Source organism: Pan paniscus, chromosome X, assembly GCF_029289425.2.
Source record: "Pan paniscus chromosome X, NHGRI_mPanPan1-v2.0_pri, whole genome shotgun sequence".
NCBI classification, from domain to species: Eukaryota; Metazoa; Chordata; class Mammalia; order Primates; family Hominidae; genus Pan; species Pan paniscus.
The window spans coordinates 17,546,159-17,565,985 of record NC_073272.2 but is presented as its reverse complement, the minus strand read 5'-3'; the positions used below and the strand labels follow the sequence as shown (position 1 = coordinate 17,565,985).

Below are 19,827 nucleotides of genomic sequence, written 5' to 3'. Positions count from 1 at the left end.
CTCATTCAAATCAGTAATGGTGTCCTACTCAGGGGAACCAAATACCAAACAACACCCAGCAGAGGACTGCGGTATGAGATGTTCACATACCTTCTCTTATAATCCTATCAAGGTAGGTAGGTCATGTTGTCCTCTCTTTCATTCCAGAGTTTAGTAATTTGAGTCTTCTTTTATTTTTTTCTTGGTCTCCCCCAATTAAAAGTTTGTGAACTTTGTTGATCTTCCCAAAGAACCAACTTTTGATTTCATTGATTTCTGCTCGTTCTTTATTATGCCCTTCTCTCTACTTGCTTTTGGGTTTAGTTTGTTCTTCTTTTTCTAGTTTCTTAAGGCGGAAAGCTGAGATACTGACTTGAGAAAGTTCTTCTCTATTATAGGCATTTTCATCTATAAATTTCCCTCTAAGCACTGCTTTAGCTGCATCCCAAAAGGACTGGTATGATGTTTTTGTCACATACCTTCCCCAGCTCCTTTTCCTTGCACTTTATTCCAATCCTCACAAAGCACACTGTGGCAGCATTTCTTAGGGTTTTGTCTTTGAAATTTATAGACATCGATATTTATTAGGTTTTTACTTTTCTAGAATTGTTTCTTGCCTTTCTTTGTTTCTAAAATGTCTTGCTTTCTTTCACTTTTTATTTTTTATGTTCATTCACTCTTTTTTTCCTCTTTGCATGCTATTGATTGTTTTGCAACAACATGGAGAAATAGCAGCGAAGAATAAACAGGAAATAAGAGGCAGTCACTGAAAGGTGGAAAAAGAGAGAGAGAGAGAGAGAGAGAGAAAATTAGGTAATTACTAAAAATTGATGCTATCTTAAAGAAAATAATTATTAAAGCATAATTTAAAAGGGCTATCAGTTTTAGTTCTTTCTAACCAAACAAAAAAATTAGCAAACTCTCTACAAGTTTTCTTTGCATATTTTGTAAGTGTGTGACTGACACTCCTAGGGAAGACAGGTTCAAGGGGTGATTTAGTCAGTTGGGTTTGTAGGTATCTAAAAAGAAGCTATTATGACAAAAACGTTGATGACTTGTTTTCCATCTAAGATTACTCATGCAAATGGGTAGATAAGAATTCTTGAGGCCTGGCTCGGTGGCTCATACCTATAATCCAAGCACTTTGGGAGGCCGAGGTGGGAGGATCACTTGATCTCAGGAACCCCATCTCTACAAAAAATACAAAAATTTGCCGGAGCTGGGAGCAGTGGCTCACGCTTATAATCTCAGCACTTTGGGAGGCCAAGGTGGGCAGATCACTTGAGGTCAGGAGTTTGAGACCAGCCTGGCCAACATGGTGAAACCAGTCTCTACTAAAATACAAAAATTAGCCAGGTGTGATGGCATGTGCCTGTAATCCCAGCTACTTGGGAGGCTGAGGCGGGATAATTGCCTGAAGCCAGGAGGTGAAGGTTGCAGTGAGCCAAGATCACGCCACTGCACTCCAGCCTGGGCGACAGAGTGAGACACCATCTCAAAAAAAAAAAAAAAAAAGGCCAGGTGCAGTGGCTCACACCTGTAATCCCAGCACTTTGGGAGGCCGAGGCAGGTGTATCACCTGAGGTCCTGAGGTCAGGAGTTCGAGACCAGCCTGGCCAACATGGTAAAACCCCCTCTCTACTAAAAATACAAAAGTTAGCTGGGCGTGGTGACGGGCACCTGTAATCCCAGGTACTCGGGAGGCTGAGGCAGGAGAATTGCTTGAACCTGGGAGGCAGAGGTTGCAGTGAGCCAAGACTGCCCCACTGTACTCCAGCCTGGGTGACAGAGCAAGAATCTGTTTCCAAAAAAAAGAAAAGAAAAGAAAGCAAGCAAGCAAGCCAAATACTGACTGCGAGAAGCTGGAGGGAGGGTGAATGGGGTGCTACTGTTTAATGGGTAAAGTTTCAGTTTTGCAAGATGAAAGGATTTCTGGAGATAGATGGTGGTGATGATTGTACACTAATGGAAATGTACTTAATATAATACTACTTGACTGTATTCTTAAAAATGGTTAAGATGATAAATTTCATATTATGTGTATTTCACCACAATTTTTTTTAAAATTCCAATGAGTTCCATGCCATTGCTCACAAAGAGGTCAATACTATCATGGAGAGAGTTTGATGTGTCCTCTGTTAACATGACACTGTTTCTTTAACTCCTTACAAGACCACCAGATCTTGCCCTCACCTGATTTATCTGTAGAATCTTCAAATTCCACGAGGAAAGAGTACCCATTATTCCAGACGTGGAGGCAGGTGGCTGGGTCATAAGAGATGGTCAGTGGTTTTAAGCCGGGATCATAAACACTGTCCCTCCACCGAATGTTGATGGGTGACTGTCGATCGCCCCCAGGAACCAGGTCCACGCTCTCCCAGAGTGGATGCACTAGGAGAAAGCAGGTCAGCCTATTATCAAGACTGTTGGACCGAGTGCAGTGGCTCACTCCTATAATCCCAGCACTTGGGGAGGCCAAGGCGGGTGGATCACTTGAGGCCAGAAGTTTGAGACCAGCCTAGGAAACATGGCGAAACCCTGTCTCTATAAAATATGCAAAAAATTATCCAGGCGTGGTGGTACACACCTGTAGTCCTAGCTACCAGGGAAGCTAAAGTGGGAGGATTGAGCCCGGGAGGTCGAGGCTGTTGTAAGCCATGATAGCACCACTGCACTCCAGACTGGGCAACAGACCCAAACCATGTCTCAAAAGAAAAAAAAAAAAAGCCTGTCTACTGTACTTCTGGAGAACCTGTCAGGGCTAATGGAAACTAAAAGCCTTAGGAATTAGCCACTATGATGGTTACTTTTAGCTGCTGACTTGACTGGATTAAAGGATACCTAGAAACCTGGTAAAGCATTATTTTGGGGTGTTTCTCTGGGGGTGTTTACGGAGGAGACTAGCATGTAATTCTGAGTGGACTAGGTGGGAAAGATCTGCCCTTAATGTGGGCAGGTATCATCTAAACTGCTGGGGGGCCAGAGAGAACAAAAACATGGAAAAACTGAATGTGTCCATCTATCTGCTGGATCTTGGATACACTCTTCTGCTCCTGTCCTTGGGTAACAGCTACAGGCTTCCCAGCCTTTGGACTCCAGAACTTACACCAGCACCTCTCTGGGTTCTCAGGAATTTGGCCTCAGACTGAGAGTTATACCATCAGTTTCCCTGGTTCTAAGGCCTGTGTCTTGGACTGTCCCATACTACCAGTATCTCAGGGTCTCTGGCTTGCAGATGGCCTGTTATGGGACTTCCCAGCCTCTATAATCATGTGAGCAATTTCCACTAATAAATTCCCTCTCATCTATCTCTCTATATACCTTATTGGTTCTGCTTCTGGAGAACCCTGACCAATACAGCCACTTAGGGGTTTAATCGATACACAAAAGTAGAGGATAAAGATAGGTCAGAGAGCACCTGGCAGAGGAACAGCATTTTGGCATCTTGCAAAACCAACACATCTCAGTCTGCCTACTAAGCTCACCTAAACCAAGTGCAATCAGTGCTGTGATCACAATATAATGCATGGAGTTTGGTGCCATGTGGAAATAGGGTATTCATAAATGAGTTTCTTTTCTTCATCGAGAATTTCCCAATCCCCAACTCCCCAAAGTGGCTTCAAATACAAAGACAAATTAATTCAATTTTCAATAACAGATTTATTTTCAAAAAAGGAAATGGGAGAACTTTGGGAAAGGAAACAATTGAATCAGTATTGTCAGCGTTTAATTGGTTGGCTGGTAGAAAAAAAGGGTTGCGTAGCCTGCATCCTGTAAGATGCTCGCCCCACATAACTGTGCATGCTGAGTTGAGTTCACCTCCTATGTAAGCAAACTCTGAGGACCAGGCAGCCACCCTGCAAAACCTGGGTAGAACGTCAGCATTGCTAAGGTCCCTGGAGGTTGCAGTGTGTCACAGGGATGTGGAGATTATCTATTAAGGTGTACACATATAATTTATCCTCCACAGGGCACTGAAGACATTGCTGATGCTGATTTTCTTCCAGAGTCAAGCACCAGGTCTCTGTAGCAAGTCCCTGATAAGTATCAGCAGACTTGCTGATAACACAGATCAGCCTGTTGAGACCCCCAAGTGTGATGAGCAGAACCAATGTATATCAGTTTGGGGTGGTCCATTTCCCTGTCCTTTAGAAGTACCATGGATGGGTAGAATCAAGAACAAAAGGAAAACTAGGAGAAACATGAAGGAAATCATTACCAACGACCCTCTGCATCTCGCCCCACCACTAAGAATAAGGATGACACTGGCTGGGCATGGTGGCTCATGCCTGTAATCCCAGCACTTTGGCGGATCACGAGGTCAGGAGATCGAGACACAGTGAAACCCTGTCTCTATTAAAAATTAGCCGGGTGTGGTGGCACACGCCTGTAGTCCCAGCTACTTGGGAGGCTGAGGCAGGAAAATCGCTTGAACCCGGGAGATGGCGATTGTAGTGAGCCGAGATTGCGCCACTGCACTCCAGCCTGGGTGACAGAGTAAGACTCTGTCTCAAAAAAAAAAAAAAAAAAAAAAAAGAATGAGGATGAGACTAAGGTAGTTGTTTTGTTACTCTGTCAAATCCCTCACGTATGGCAGCATCATCTCCTATTTCCATGAAAAGCAGAAACCTGCCTCTGGTTTACTCTGACAGAGCAGATAATCCTCTTCCTTCAGTAATTGCTGAAAGCCAGAAGTCAATACCTTTTTTTTTTTTAGATGGAGTCTTGCTCTGTCTCCCAGGCTGGAGTGCAGTGGCATGACCTTGGCTCACTGCAACCTCCGCCTCCTGGGTTCAAGCAATTCTCCTGCCTCAGCCTCCTGAGTAACTGGGATTACAGGCGCATGCCACCACACCCGGCTAACTTTTGTCTATTTTTAGTAGAGATGGGGTTTCGCTGTGTTGGCCCGGATGGGCTTGAACTCCTGGCCTCAAGTTATCCACCCACCTCAGCCTCCCAAAGTGCTGGGATTACAGGCGCAAACCACTGCGCCTGACCGTAAGTCAGTATCTTAACCTTAGTGTTTTGTTTTGTTTTATTTATAAAAGTGCTCCAGCAATACAGACAAAGAGCTCTCCTGAGAGTGCCTAAATCAGTGGTTTTCAACAGAGAGAGCAATTCAGTCCCCCAAAAACATTTGGCAATGTCTGGAGACATTTTCAGATGGCAAAACTGGGAGAGGGTGCTAGTGACATCTAGTGGTTAGAGGCCAGGGATGCTGCTAAAGATCCTATAATGCACTGGATGGGCTCCCTCCCACAAGACAAAGAAGCATCCTGACCCAAAAGCCAATAGTGCCAAAGTTGAGAAACCCTGGTCTAAAGATAAAAGGTGCATGCAAACTCATAATACTCTTTTCTTTCTATTTCTTCATATAATGCAGTACTGTCATCTCTGGAGAGGTCTGAACCCAATGTTCTGGGTTTTTTTCTTTCCTGAGTATAAAACAACTTGTGAAGAACAAGAACTTTAAAGAACAAGAAGTTTCTGTTTCAGAAAACTAAAATGGAAAATGCACATGAACAGGCACATCTGAAATGGAATCTGGGCCATACTGTCATAATCTAATTAGAATGCAAATTCCTTGTGGGCAGGAGCCACATCTTCCTCCTTTTTTGTTGCCCTGTGGTATCTTATTAAACATATGCCCTTCTGGAAAACATCCTATTAGGTACTATGTTCACTATCTGGATGACAGGATCAATAGAAGCCCAAACCTCATCACCATGCAATATACCCATGTAACAAATCTGCATATGTAACCCCTGAATGTAAAATAAAAATAGAAATTTTAAAAAAGAAAGAAATTAACAATTTGAAAAAGCAATCATGGCAACTACGCAGCAGCCAACGTCATAAAATATACAACCTCAGGGTCTAAAAATGTTTAGTAATTTTATCCAATAACATATAATATACCATATTTTTCATCTTAGAGGGAAAGATGATCTTAAATTTGTTACATTTGGTTCTGTTATATCCACCCAAACACTTGGATTCATATTCATCATGAATAAACATCTCTTTTAAAGGCAAAAATAAAAAATAAAATAAACATATGCCCTGTAACATAACCAACTGCCATTGTTGGGGGGGAAAAAGCTCAAATTCAAATGATTTGAAAGGATTCAAATGATCTGAAAAATGATTCAAATTGTGTTAATTTTTTAACTTCTAGAAAGCCCTTGAAAGGCCCTGATTCTGTTTGTAAAGATTCCTGACACAAAGAGACTATGCACCTTCCCCTCTGAGACACTCAGACTGTGGCTGATAATTTGAGAGTACACACTCTTCAAAGCCATTCAATCAGGGTCTCCTGTGACAACTAGGGAAGAACTGGAGTGATTAGGTCCCTAAGACGACGCCTTGGTCATCCTTAATTGTTCCCCATCTCATGCATGAAATGGGAAGTATCAACACTCACACTCATGCAAATACCAGCCCAAGAAAACTGAGCCTGTTCCTTCAATTGCTCTTTAATGACCATAATGACAAGATCAGTTTATGCCCTTGAGTTTACAAGTTCAGCTTCCAGAAGGTTTCTTTCCTCCTACCCACCTCCTCCTTTACTAAACTAGACCATCTAGGCTAGACCATCCAACTCACTGGGTGGGGAGGGGGTCCTTGGTCACTGCCCCCTTACTGAAGCCAGGTCCTTGGTCACTGCCCCCTTACTGAAGCCAATTTTTTGCCAAGGGTTTGTTTTGCTAAAGATAAACTGACACTTTTGTTCTCTCCTACTCCCTTCCTTTTCCTCTATTTAAGCAAAAATCAGATTGAAACAATTTCCTGGTTGTTGCTCATATTTTACCTCAAAAATAAGATGATTAAGTGGTCTAACAGAAGCTTCATTTTCAGGTTCTTCTTGTATAGGGAAAATGAAATAAACAGACAGTGATTTTACCAACCGCGGTTTATGTTAACAAAGGCATACTGTCATTAAGAAAGTGTCGGCCGGGTGCGGTGGCTCATGCCTGTAATCTCAGCACTTTGGGAGGCCGAGGCAGGCAGATCTGAGGTCAGGAGTTCAAGACCAGCCTGGCCAACATGGTGAAACCCCGTCTCTACTAAAGATACAAAAAATTAGCTGGGCGTGGTGGTGCGCACCTATAATCCCAGCTACTCGGGAGGCTGAGGCAGGAGAATTGCTTGAAACCAGGAGGTGGAGGCTGCAGTGAGCTGAGATAGATTGTGTCATTGCACTCCAGCCAGGGCGACAGGGCAAGACTCCGACTCAAAAAAAAAAAAAAAAAAAGGTGTCAGTAATTTCTAGCTGATGGGCAACAAAAGCGCTGCAAAGGATTCCATGTTGAGGAAGTGCTTGATTTTAGTTGTTTATATGAGTAGTCCTAGGTTTGATTTATTTTGTGCTTTAGCACTGTCTTAGTCCATTCAGCCTGCTATGACAGAATGTCATAGACTAGGTGGCTTATAAATAAGAGAAATTTATTTCTCACAGTTCTGGAGTCTGGGAAGTCCAAGATCGAGGCACCAGCAGACTGGGTGTCCGGCAAGGTCCTGTCTTCTGGTTCACAGACAGCCTCCTTGCTGTCTTCACATGGTACAAGGTACGAGGGAGCTCTCTGGGGTCTCTTTTATATTGGGAACTAATCCTATTCATGAGAACTCTGCCCTCACGATCTAATCACCTCCCCAAAGCCCCACCTCTTAATACCATCACCTTGGTGGTTAGGATTTCAACACACAAATGTTAGGGGGTCATGAACATTCAGTTTGCTGCAACCACCTATTTCCCCAGCTTTGGCACTGTCCTTCTTTCAGCCCTTGAAACATGGAAAGCTCATTCCTGCCTTAGTCCCTTTCTTCGTGCTCCTCCTCCACAGAAATCAACTACCCCTCATTTGGCTCAGGGCTGGCTCCCATTATCTTTAGGTCTTGGGCTTAATTGTTACCTCCTTGACAAAGTGATCTCTGGCTACTCTCTTATAATATGATCACTTCATATTATAATTTTTAAATCATAGCACTCCGATTTTTCTTTCATGACATTTATTACATAGGTGCAGTTATAATTATATGCATATGTGTCTAATTATCTGCCTTCCTCACTGCTCTGTAAGCCAGCTGGCTTTCGGTTAATACTTGTGGATGGAATAAGATGAGGAGCATCACTGGGAAGATTTGTGCTATGGTGTGAATGTATACGTCTCCTCAAAATTTAGCCAGGCAGCAGTGGCTTGCACCTGTAATCCCAATACTTTGGCAGGCCAAGGTGGGCAGATCAATTGAGGTCAGTAGTTTGAGACCAGCCTGGCCAACATGGGGAGACACCATTTCTAGTAAAAATACAAAACATTAGCTGGGTGTGGTGGCTCATACCTGTAGTCCCAGCTACTTGAGAGGCTGAGGCAGGAGAATCTCTTGAACCCGGGAGGCGGAGGTTGCAGTGAGCTGAAATTGTGCCACTGCACTCCAGTCTGGGCAAGAGAGCAAGACCCTGTCTCAAAAAATAAAAAAAATAAAAAAATAAAATAAAACCCAAAAATGTACACGCTGAAATCCTTTTCCCCAGGGTGATGGTATTAAGAGCTGAGGCCACTGGGAGGTGACATAGTCACGAAGGCAGAGCTCTCATGAACGGGATTAATACCCTTATAAAAGAGGCTTGAGAAAGCTTCTGAGCTCCTTCCACCACGTGAGGATGCAGCAAGAAGGCAAATTCTTTGAAGCAAAGAGAACCCTCATCAGACACTGAATCTACTGGCACCTTGGTTTTTTGGACTTCCTGGCCTCCAGAACTGTGAGCAACAAATTTCTGTTGTGTATAAATTATCTAGTCTGAGGTACTTTGTTATAGCAGCCCAAACAGAATAAGACAGTTCGCTTCTCCTTTTTGCTTTATTTCATTATTTTTCTTTAAGAATCATTCAGGTTTATCTCTTCTTCACCTTGCCCAGAACAGCGGCCTAGTTCAGAACCCTAACCCCCAGACTTCATACAAAGCCTCTTGGTTGCTTTTCCTCTTTTCTAACTCTCCTCTACTCCTGAGTTCTGCCACTCAGCAATTTTCCTAAATAACCACCTTTGTCACATTGCTCCTACGCTAAAGACAGTATATCAAGTTGTAACTTCTATGTTCAATGCCCAGGTTTTCCTATTAGAACCCATCTCACTTATCTAATCTCATTTTCCTCATTCTTCCCAAACTCTGGTGTTCCTATGCTACTTTTCTTGTCATGCTATTCCCCTTAGCATGCTACTCTTCTTACAACTGCCTACCTACACAAGTTTATGTCTACTTTGGGTTTTTTTTTTTTTTGAGATGGAGTCTCGCTCTGTCACCCAGGCTAGAGTGCAGTGGCACGATCTTGGCTCACTGCAACCTCCACCTCCTGGGTTCAAGCAATTCTCCTGCGTCAGCCTCCCGAGTAGCTGGGATTATAGGTGCCTGTCACCATGCCCGGCTAATTTTTGTGGGTTTTTGTTGTTGTTGTTGTTGCTTGTTTGTTTTTGAGACAGAGTCTCGCTCTGTCGCTAGGCTGGAGTGCAGTGGCGTGATCTCAGCTCACTGCAACCTCTGACTCCCAGGTTCAAGCGATTCTCCTGCCTCAGCCTCCCGCATAGCTGGGACTACAGGCACCCACCATAATGCCCAGCTAATTTTTCTATTTTTTAGTAGAGACGGGATTTCACCATGTCTTCAGTAGCCAGGATGGTCTCGATCTCTTGACCTTGTGATCTGCCCGCCTTGGCCTCCCAAAGTGCTGGAATTACAGGCGTGAGCCACCGCACCTGGCCTAATTTTTGGTATTTTTAGTAGAGATGGGGTTTCACCATCTTGGCCAGGCTGGTCTTGAACTCCTGACCTCGTGATCCACCTGCCTTGGCCTCCCAAAGTGCTGGGATTACAGGTGTGAGCCACTGCACCCGGCCATCTACTTTGGTTTTTAAAAACTTTTTTTTTTTTTTTTTTGAGACGGAGTCTCACTCTGTTGCCCAGGCTGGAGAGCAGTGGCGCGATCTCGGCTCACTGCAAGCTCTGCCTCCCCGGTTCCTGCCATTCAACTGCCTCAGCCTCCCGAGTAGCTGGGACTTACAGGTGCCCACCACCACACCCGGCTAAATTTTTGTATTTTTAGTAGAGACGGGGTTTCACGGTGTTAGCCAGGATGGTCTCGATCTCCTGACCTTGTGATCCACCCGCCTTGGCCTCCCAAAGTGCTGGGATTACAGGCATGAGCCACTGCGCCTGGCTAAAAACTTTTTAAATAAAATTTTTTGTAGAGATAGGGTCTCACTATGTTGCCCAGGCTGGTCTTGAACTCCTGGGCTCAAGCTATCTTCCTGTCTTGGCCTTCCAAAGTGCTAGGATTACAGGCATGAGCCCCCACACCTGGCCTTTAGCCCCACTTTGGCTTGTGCTTAGAAGCCCTTCCTTTTCCTTAACACTTATAGAAATCTTTTCCAGTTCAAGTCTTATCTCCCTGATGACATATTCTCCAACCATCCTGAGCTTTGCTTTTTCTGAACACACACTGAATTTGCTTTCATACCATTTAGCATCCAACCATTCCTCAGGTAATCTGTGTTTGCTTTATCTGCCCAAAGGGCCTGTGTCAACTCCAAGCCCATGAAGTCTGTGTCCTCCACTTTTTCTATAGTCTCCAGGGCTTTACTTGGTACAAGGCACAGAAGAGGTACTAAATGCTTATTTTACTGATACAGAAAACCAAACAAATTGATACCAAGGCTCTCTACCCATTACCTCACAGCCACCATCTCTCTACCAGGCAAGCTGGTTTACCCTGAACACTTCTTAGGTTCACCTAATCGTATCTATCTGTTATTCGTTTGTTCCTTAAAATTCTACTAGGCTTTCAAGGTCAGTTCAAGCCCCTTCTCTGACACTCCCACCTTAAATAAAGCATCTTCCATCTGTTCTTACTCCTCAACACCTATTCTCTCTGTTCCTGAGCTCCCCAATATGGTAGCACTGTCCCTGTGTGCTAGTCTAAATTGAGATGTACTATATAAATGTACAATACCAGGAACTTCGAAGGCTCAGTACAAAATAAATAATATTAAAATTTCATTTATAATTCTTATATTCATTTCATGTTAAAGTGATAATATTTTAGATATATTTGGTTAAATAAAGTATATTAGTCAAATTAATTTGACCTGTTTACTTGCACTTTTTAAGATGCGGTTATTACAAAATATAGAATTACTCATATTTTTATTTTATTTTATTGTAGAGATGGGGTGTTGCTATGCTGCCCAGGCAGGTCTCAAACTCCTGGCCTCAAGCGATCGTCCCACCTCGGCCTCCCAAAGTCCTGGGCTTACAGGCATGAGCCACTGTACCTGGCCTATTAGAAAATACAGAATGACCCATACGGCTCATATTTGTGGCTTACGTTATTTATCTACCGGAAAGCATTGCCTTATACCCTCATGTGCTTTTTATCTGGTCCCTTGCTATGCACTGCCCTTTTTATGAGGGATGTGCTACTTCCTCATGTTACTGAAGATATCCGTGTAGGCCTTGGCCTTAATGCAGTGATGGGTGTATACACAGGGACCCTCCATATGACTTGGTTGAGGATGATCGCAGAATCACAAATTACCTTGTTAGAGCATCATCAGGGCTATAAAAGGAACTTGGATGCTGAGTCCATTAGCCACAGGATACCTGTGTAGTTATCAGCACAGGAGACTACAGCCCACATTTCCTGATGGTCAGTTCCAGGGCTATTTGTCAGTCCCAGGCAGCTGAAGATAACCCTGAGGCCATTAATGCAATTCTAAGTGGCTCTTAATCAGCTCATTTTTTCTCAAGGTTATTTGCATGTTAATAAAAGACAATCTAGGGGCATCCTGAGTCTATATTTCAGAATTCTTTGTGAAAACACTGCAAAACAAGCTTTTTCTTACTCTCCAGGCTTTATTTTTATTCTTCAAAATTAATTGGAGAAATAATAGAATAACTTTCAAACACAGTACAGTTATGATATAGTTACTGCTGTCAAATAGAACCCTCTCTGATGATAGAAATGTCCAGTATATTAAGATCTAGGCATATGTAGCTATAAAAATTTAATGAATTTAAATTTACATGTAAATACCCACATGGGGTTAGTGGCTGCATTTTATACACTGCTGGCTTCTTTAGTCCCTATTATCCTAACATGTTTCTCTTTCTTCTACAAGTACGGAGATCATCAACATTAAGAATCATTGGAATAACAAATCAGTATCATTTCCATTTTACCTGATATTCTTTATATTTCATTCAATTAAGAATTATTAAATGCACTTTCCTATGGTCTAAGATCTCATGCCTAAATCTTTTTATGTGACCATTAGACTAAATTTCACCAGATGATACCTAAGGGAAACTGATTTTATTTCCACATTGGATAATAGGTATAGGCTTTTATCTTTATCTTATTATATTACAAGTCTCCAAAGTTAGGACTATCAACAGTTACTGTCTGCTACCTGAGATAACACCAAACAGCAATCTGAGTTGACAGCCAAAGATTCAAAGATATGATGAGCACAGAGCACAGGGCTGACCTGAAATGCTGCTTTCCGAATTTGCCACAACCTCCTACTTTCATTCACTCCTTATTTTGCTTTGCCTCCTCTTAAAATGGTCAGATTTAAACATCTGAGGCAGGCACTGAGCCTATGATGATGGTAACAACTGTAGTACTAGAAGTAGCTGCCAACACTGAGTCCTCACTGCGTGACATCACTAGCTAAGGACTTTGCACATGTGAACCAGAAATGAAATTGTAAGCTACCCAACGGACTGAATGGATCCCCCCTACCCTGGCCAGGGGGATCCCAAAGAAATCTGAAGAACTAGTTCAGGCCATGAGGGGAAGAGAGGTTGGGCATGCCTCATTATATACCCTCCCTTTAGAGTTTAGGCACAACTGACCAGCTTTAACACTCAAATAGAGATCATAAGACTGACATAACAGAATCTTTGTAGCAATACAATACCTACCTCCAACCTGACCCTGGTAGAGCATCACATGACAGACAGCAGGCTCTGAAAGAAATCAAAGTATTTTACCCCAAAATTTATTTATTTATTTTTAGGGAGAGAATTTCGCCCTTGTCGCCCAGGCTGGAGTGCAATGGCGCGATCTCAGCTCACCTGGAACCTCTGCCTCCTGGGTTCAAGTGATTCTTTTGCCTCAGCCTCCTGAGTAGCTGGGATTACAGGTGCATACCACCACACCTGGCTAATTTTTGTATCTTTAGTAGAGATGGGGTTTCACCATGTTGGCCAGGCTGATCTCGAACTCCTGACCTCTGGTGATCCACCTGCCTTGGCCTCCCAAAGTGCTGGGATTACAGGCATGAGTCACTGTACCCAGCCTTACCCCAAAATATATTTCTTTGACATATTTTGAAATGGCCCTGCAAAGCCATCCCTTGTGGGAGAAATGTCCATTCTGTAGAGAGCCCCTGTCCCTTTCCAGGTGTTTTCCTGATCCAGGAGAGATCTGACACCTTTTAAGGTCCCATAAGAGATGTTTACCATCTAATCTCTCTGAAGCCTGCTACTGGGAGGCTTCATCTACATAACAAGAACCTTGGCTTCTACAATCCCCCTTATCTTAACTCAAGCATTTCTTTCAGTTGACTTCAACTCTTTAGGCAAAGCTTAACTTTTTCAACCAACTGCCAAACAGAAAATCTTTGAATCCACTTACTTATGACCTGTAAGCCCCTGCTTAGAGATGTCCTACCTTTCTAGGCCAAACCAAGTGTTGTCGAAAAGAGTCAAACTCTGTAAAATATTTGAAGAGATTTATTCTGAGCCAAATATGGGTGACTGTGGCCTGTGACACAGCCCACAGGAGGACCTGAGAACATGTGCTCATGGTGCTCAGGGTACAGCTTGTTTTTATACATTTTAGAGAGGCACGAGACATCAATCAAATACATTTAAGAAATGCATTGGTTTGGTCCAGAAAGGCGGGACAGCTCAAAGCTGGGGTGGGGGTTGGGGGGGCTTCTACGCTATAGGTAAATTTAAACATTTTCTGGTTGACAATTGGTTGAGTTTGTCTAAAGACCTGGGATTGGTAGAAAGGGAATGTTCAGGTTAAGATAAAGATTGTGGAGATCAAAGTTCCTTTGAAGTCTTATAGTAGCTGCCCTTAGAGACAATAGATGAGAAATATTTCCTATTCAGATCTTAATTAATCTCTTTAGGATTGGGAGGGTCTGGAAAAAAAAGATCTAGCTATGTTAACAGAGATTTTTTTTTTTTTTTTGAGACAGAGTCTCGCTCTGTCGCCCAGGCTGGAGTGCAGTGGCGCGATCTCGGCTCACTGCAAGCTCCGCCTCCCGGGTTCACGCCATTCTCATGCCTCAGCATCCTTAGTAGCTGGGACTGCAGGCGCCCACCACCACGCCTGGCTAATTTTCTGTATTTTTAGTAGAGACGGGGTTTCACCGTGTTAGCCAGGATGGTCTTGATCTCCTGACTTTGTGATCCGCCCGCCTCGGCCTTGCAAAGTGCTGAGATTACAGGCGTAAGCCACCGCGCCTGGCCCAGAGATTCTTTACAGATACAAATTTTCCCCCACGCAGAACAGCTTTGCAGGGCTATTTCAAAACATGGCAAAGAAACATGTTTTGGGGTAAAATATTTTGATTTTCTTCTTTGTCTTGTAATGTTATGCCAAAGTCAGCTTGGAAAGTAAATCACGATATATAGGGTTGAATAAAACCTATCTGGTGAGAATTTATGATTTGTGGGGCATGGCTCCCCAGACCCCTTAGATAGGAATTTGGGCAAGATAAAAAACAAATCAGAGTTTCGTCCTCACAATGTATACCTTACATGTATTGATTTATGTCTTGCGTGTAACTTCTGTCTCCCTAAACCATGCTGTAACCCAACCACCTTGGGCATGTGTTCTCAGGACCTCTTGAGGCTGTATCATGGGCCACAGTCACTCATATTTGGCTCAGAATGAACCTCTTCAAATATTTTAGAATTTGGCTTTTTTCATTAACACGTTATCTTTTCAAACCCTCAAGAATCTGGGGTCATTCTTGGTCACAAGTGTACATTGGCCTTCTGTTGGGGTATTGAGCTGTCAGAAACAATGAGAATTGTCTTTACAATTGAGCAGACGAGGGTCTAGAACATAGAAATAGGACCTGCTCGAAGGCCCAGAGCAGCAAAGACCACAATATTATTCTTGGGGCAAACAGGTTGGAACAGTGTAATATGCTACAAACAAAATCAAATGGTGACTGTCCCCTGTTTTTCCTAGTAACTTAGAAACAAGAACATGTCATCTGTTGTGGGAAATTCACTAAGTAAAACTGCCCCTCCCGAAGCCACTACTGTTTGTTTTTTTTTGTCAGCACTAAAAGCAGCAAACTATCCTAACTACATACGTATACCGGATTTGGATGTTTAATTTCAACTGTCAAAAAAAAAAAAAAAAGCAAAACTATTAATACTTTCCAATATAAACCGTAGACCACAAAGTGCCAGTGTTCAGAATAAGCCAGTCTCAGTAGGATGTGGCATGTTTGTAGGAAACCACACCTAGCAACCAGAAATTTATTATGCCTCTGGTCCGTTTATTTGAAAAAGAACACAGTCAATGTTGAAGGAAACAAAATAAACTTACAGTGAAAATATATTTGTAGAGCAGTTTCAAGCCCTTGGATGTAGCTAGATTAGCATTACTAATTTACAAGCATTCCATTCTTACTCAGTCTTTTTATTATGTGCATATGGGGTCAAAGAAAATAAACACTAAAGGGGAGAAACCTAGACCTCAATGCAGTCCAACATTTGAAAACTCTGTGCCGATGTTTTTTAAATAATGGAAAACATGAAAAATTCCTCCTTAATGATAATACTTAGCCATTTCATCTCTTCATTAACTCAAAGTTATCTGTCCACAAATACACACATTATCCTTTCCCATTCTCTCAACTGCCCTCTCTAGGGCAGTCACGCAGAGCATGTTTGGCAATGTCTGCAGAAAGTTTTGGTTGTTATAGCTTCATGAGGGTGCTACTAGCAACTAGTAGGCAGAGGCCAGGAATGCTGCTAAAGACCCTCCAGGGCACAGGACAACCCCCTACAACACACAATGATCCATCCTCAATGTCCATCATGCCACAGTGGAGAATCCCTGCCACATCTGGACATGGGCAATGCCTTGTATTTCCAGGAGGGGAACGAGATGAGAGAGGTGTGAGGAAGACCATTTCCTGCCTCACTCAATCTTCCATCCTTACAGCAGAGCACACACTTGCAGACTGATCAGCTAGAATTAACTCAGTAATTCCTAACTCAGGACAGAATATTCCAGAACGTTGAAGCTAGTAAACTGTTTACAAACATTTACATGCAACTTCCAGAAACTTAAGGTTCCCAGAAATAATTTGTGGTTTGTGGATCAACCTTTGTTTAAAAGAAAAAAAAAAAGACAATTGCTACCAAGAAATAATAAACAACAGGTTCCAAAATATTAAAAACCGGGATCTGTCTCTTGTCCAGTTTCTGCATGACATCATTTTAACATGCTAAAATTAGTCAAGAAAGAACATTCTACATTTACTTTCATGAATCAACAGAGAAACAGTTATTTTCACAGTTCATAAGGCATATAATCCTACGCTGGAAAGCCAAAGACAGCATAGCTACAAATGTTTAACATGTGTGATTATTATAAAGATGAGTATTTTTGCTCTTGCACACTTGCTCCCTCTTTTCTTTTCTCTTTTTTTCTAAGAGATGAGATTTCACTCTGTCACTCAGGCTGGAGCCCTTTTTGTTCTCTTTAAGGAAGTGGTGTACTCACAGGCTCGGTTCCGGGTTTTGTAAGTACAAGTATAGAGGCTGCAGGGCCTCGCTGGCATGAATCTCGGAATCTGGAACTTTCTCCACAGCAATTTGCCTGGAGAGGCTTGAAGAATGACCCTCAGGCTGTTCATCACCACCATCTTTAGCTTGAAATCTTGATCAGTTCCCAGTTAAGTTGCAGGAACTTAATAATCTAGAGGGATGAGGGCAGAGGAGGGAAAGCTGTAAACAACAGAAACTTAAGATGATGGAGAAACCTCTAAGCAGGACAATGTTCAGACTAGCAGTACACACCCTGAGGTGGAGGGAGGGAGGGCAGATGAGAGTCAACGGTTTATCCACTCTTGTTCCTCAAACTCATTGGTCCCCTCAGTGGAGGGCAGGGAGGGTCCTGAGGACTGACTCACATGCTTTGCCTTTCCCTCAGGGTTGGCGAATATTAGAAATCCAGAGAAAAGCTTCTCTTTATCCACAAGAATGAAAAACTGTTTACAGTACAGTTTCTTAAAAAAAAAAAAAAAAATTGCTCCAGGAAATCCCAATTAATTATCCAGCATGGTATTTACATGTACGAAGAACCCCAACATTAAAGCTCCCTCCAGGCTGACTAAAAACAAACATCTGCATCTAGATTGCATACAAAACAACAACAAAAAAAACAAAAACAAAACAAAAAACCCAAGATACATCCTGCCAAAATAGTCATGGACAGTTTTGAAATCTGAGCTTAAATATAATCTATGACTCTTTGCCAATTTTAGGTGTAACACAATGGCCCTTGAACACGGGAAAACAGACAAAGTTAATCCTGAATTCTCTCTCTACCTTTCACATGGTCACAGTCAAAGTCTCAGAAGATGAAGATGATGCTTTCCAAGGTATTCACTATGGTGTTCTGAAGTTATGGTAATATTAACTTTGAACACTTTCCCCACCACAATACTGCTTCATCCATTTTCCCTGAAAACTATCCCTATTCCATTCTGAAATTTTGAAAAAAAAAAAAAATCAATTCTTCTTGGTTACACATTCATTCCACTACAGATTTAGAAGTGTTTAGTCTGAGTACTTGAGACACATTCAAACAGATGTTCAGGACATCCTTTGTGCAACCATGACTGTGGTGTGGCTGCAAGGCCATGTGCTCTGGGCCTGCTAAGATCTCGGCCTCACATCCATTTGCACTCCTACCTGCCCACCAGCTACGTGGGCTTCAGATCTTCCAACTCCTTTCTTTCCCTCCAACCTGTGCAGAGGCTCTTTTTTGTATTTTTCATAGAGATACGGTTTTACCATGTTGGCCAGGCTGTTCTTGAATCCCTGATCTCAAGTGATCCTCCCACCTCAAGCCTCCCAAAGTGCTGGGATTACAGGTGTGAGCCACTGTGCCCGACCATCCCTGGCTAACTTTATTTTTTTTAGAGATGGGGGTTGGCGGGGTGGGGGGTTCTCACTATATTACCTGGGCTGGTCTCGAACTCCTGGACTCAAGCAATCCTCCTGCTTAACGGCCTCGCAAAGTGCTGGGATAACAGGTGTGAGCCACTGCATCTGGCCTGCTTATAGTTTTATGTGTGTGTTTGTGTATATACATTTTTGAACGGAGCATGTATGTCAAAATGCACCTTATTTAAGAGATGCAAATGTTTGACTCAGGATATCAAACATGGACTGGTAATCAACTTTCAAGGGATTATCTTGATGGTGCCTTGAGCTAAATAATAGTGATATAGGAGTTAAGAAGAAATTACTTAGGCAGATAGTGAGGATATGGGAGTCCTCAGTAAGGTTTTCCTTTTAATAAAAAGCAGCCCCCAAATCATTTTCTTTTCTAACAAAGAGCAGCCTGTAAAATTGAGCTGCAGACATAGACAAGCAAGCTGGAAGCTTGCACAGGTGAATGCTGGCAGTTGTGCCAATAGAAAAATACTACATAGGACTAGGCATGTTCAAAATGGCGGCTTCATCTTCCCTTTGCCAGCCAAGTATACAGTAAGGAGCAGACAAGATGGCATTGGCCAAGTAGAAAGCCCCTTTGCAAAATAAGATTAGGGTGGGGCGACCAGCCTTCCTGCGTGCTATGTAAATGTCACACCTGGTCGAACCAATCTGTGGCCCCTATGTAAATCAGACACCGCCTCCTCAAGCCTGCCTATAAAATCTGCTGCAGTCCGCCACTTGTCCCATTTTTGGACGCCTCTCTCGCAAGAGAGAGAGCTGCTCTCCTCTCTCCTTTCTTCTGCCTATTAAACTTTCCTCTCCTGAACTCCACGTGTGTGTCCGTGTCGTTAATCTTCTCCGTGTGAGACACCGAACCCAGGGTATTTACCCCAGAAAACAAAGCTGTGTCATTAGCACCCTGTTTTCAAATAACTTCCTTAACTGAATTAACTGAGCAGACTTAAAGAACAATAGGCCATTGGCAACTTCAATTTAGAATCTCACTCTGCTTTGTTTTTCTTAACAAAGAAAAACTTTATTATGGAAAACTTAAATTTTATACAAGTATAGTGAGAACACTATAATAAAACCACCCACGTACCCAATATTCCATTTCAACAATTGTCTGTTCATGGCCAATCAAGTTTTATTTATACATCTTCTATCCCCCCTCCTGCCATTTTTCCTCCCCAGCTTATTTTGAAGCAAATTCCCAGACATCCTATCAACTTATCCCTCATTGTATTTTTGAAATCAAAGGACACTTTGATCTCATCTCTTCCTCAAACAATCAGCAGCAAGCCTAGCCACCTCCACCCATTCCCCTAAACTGCCTTTGAAAAACCCGTAACCTATGAGCTTTGGAGGAGATTATTTCAGTACTAATTCCATCTCCCACATGGTGTGGCCAGCCTCGTGTCTACTTAAACTCTTTCTTTACTACAATGCTGAAACCGCCTTTGCAAAATTATAACTGAGGAAATTATGACAGTGAATAAAATCAGACCTAATCAACTCCATCTTGCTTCTAACCTTTAGGCTGTCCTTGTTCATTCCTGGACATAGGCCGAACTAACTTT

General features: G+C 42.6%; 1 protein-coding gene across 3 annotated transcripts in view; it reads right to left on the bottom strand.

Moving 5' to 3' along the window:
- The window catches only part of CA5B (carbonic anhydrase 5B), a 53,792-nt gene that overhangs the window by 15,126 nt on the left and 18,839 nt on the right, over positions 1-19,827 (bottom strand). For 2 of the 3 annotated variants that reach the window (XR_010111297.1, XM_034950332.3), the window contains exons 2-3: positions 16,806-17,000; positions 2,173-2,370 (exon numbers count right to left, since the gene is read on the bottom strand). Coding sequence is in view for 2 of the 3 variants with exons in the window: in XM_034950332.3 (XP_034806223.1) it covers positions 2,173-2,370; positions 16,806-16,947 (340 nt within the window). In the remaining variant the exon portion in view is untranslated. Of the gene's footprint in view, positions 1-2,172; positions 2,371-12,961; positions 13,001-16,805; positions 17,001-19,827 lie in introns of those variants that run through there. The other variant, XM_034950336.2, reaches the window with a different exon arrangement.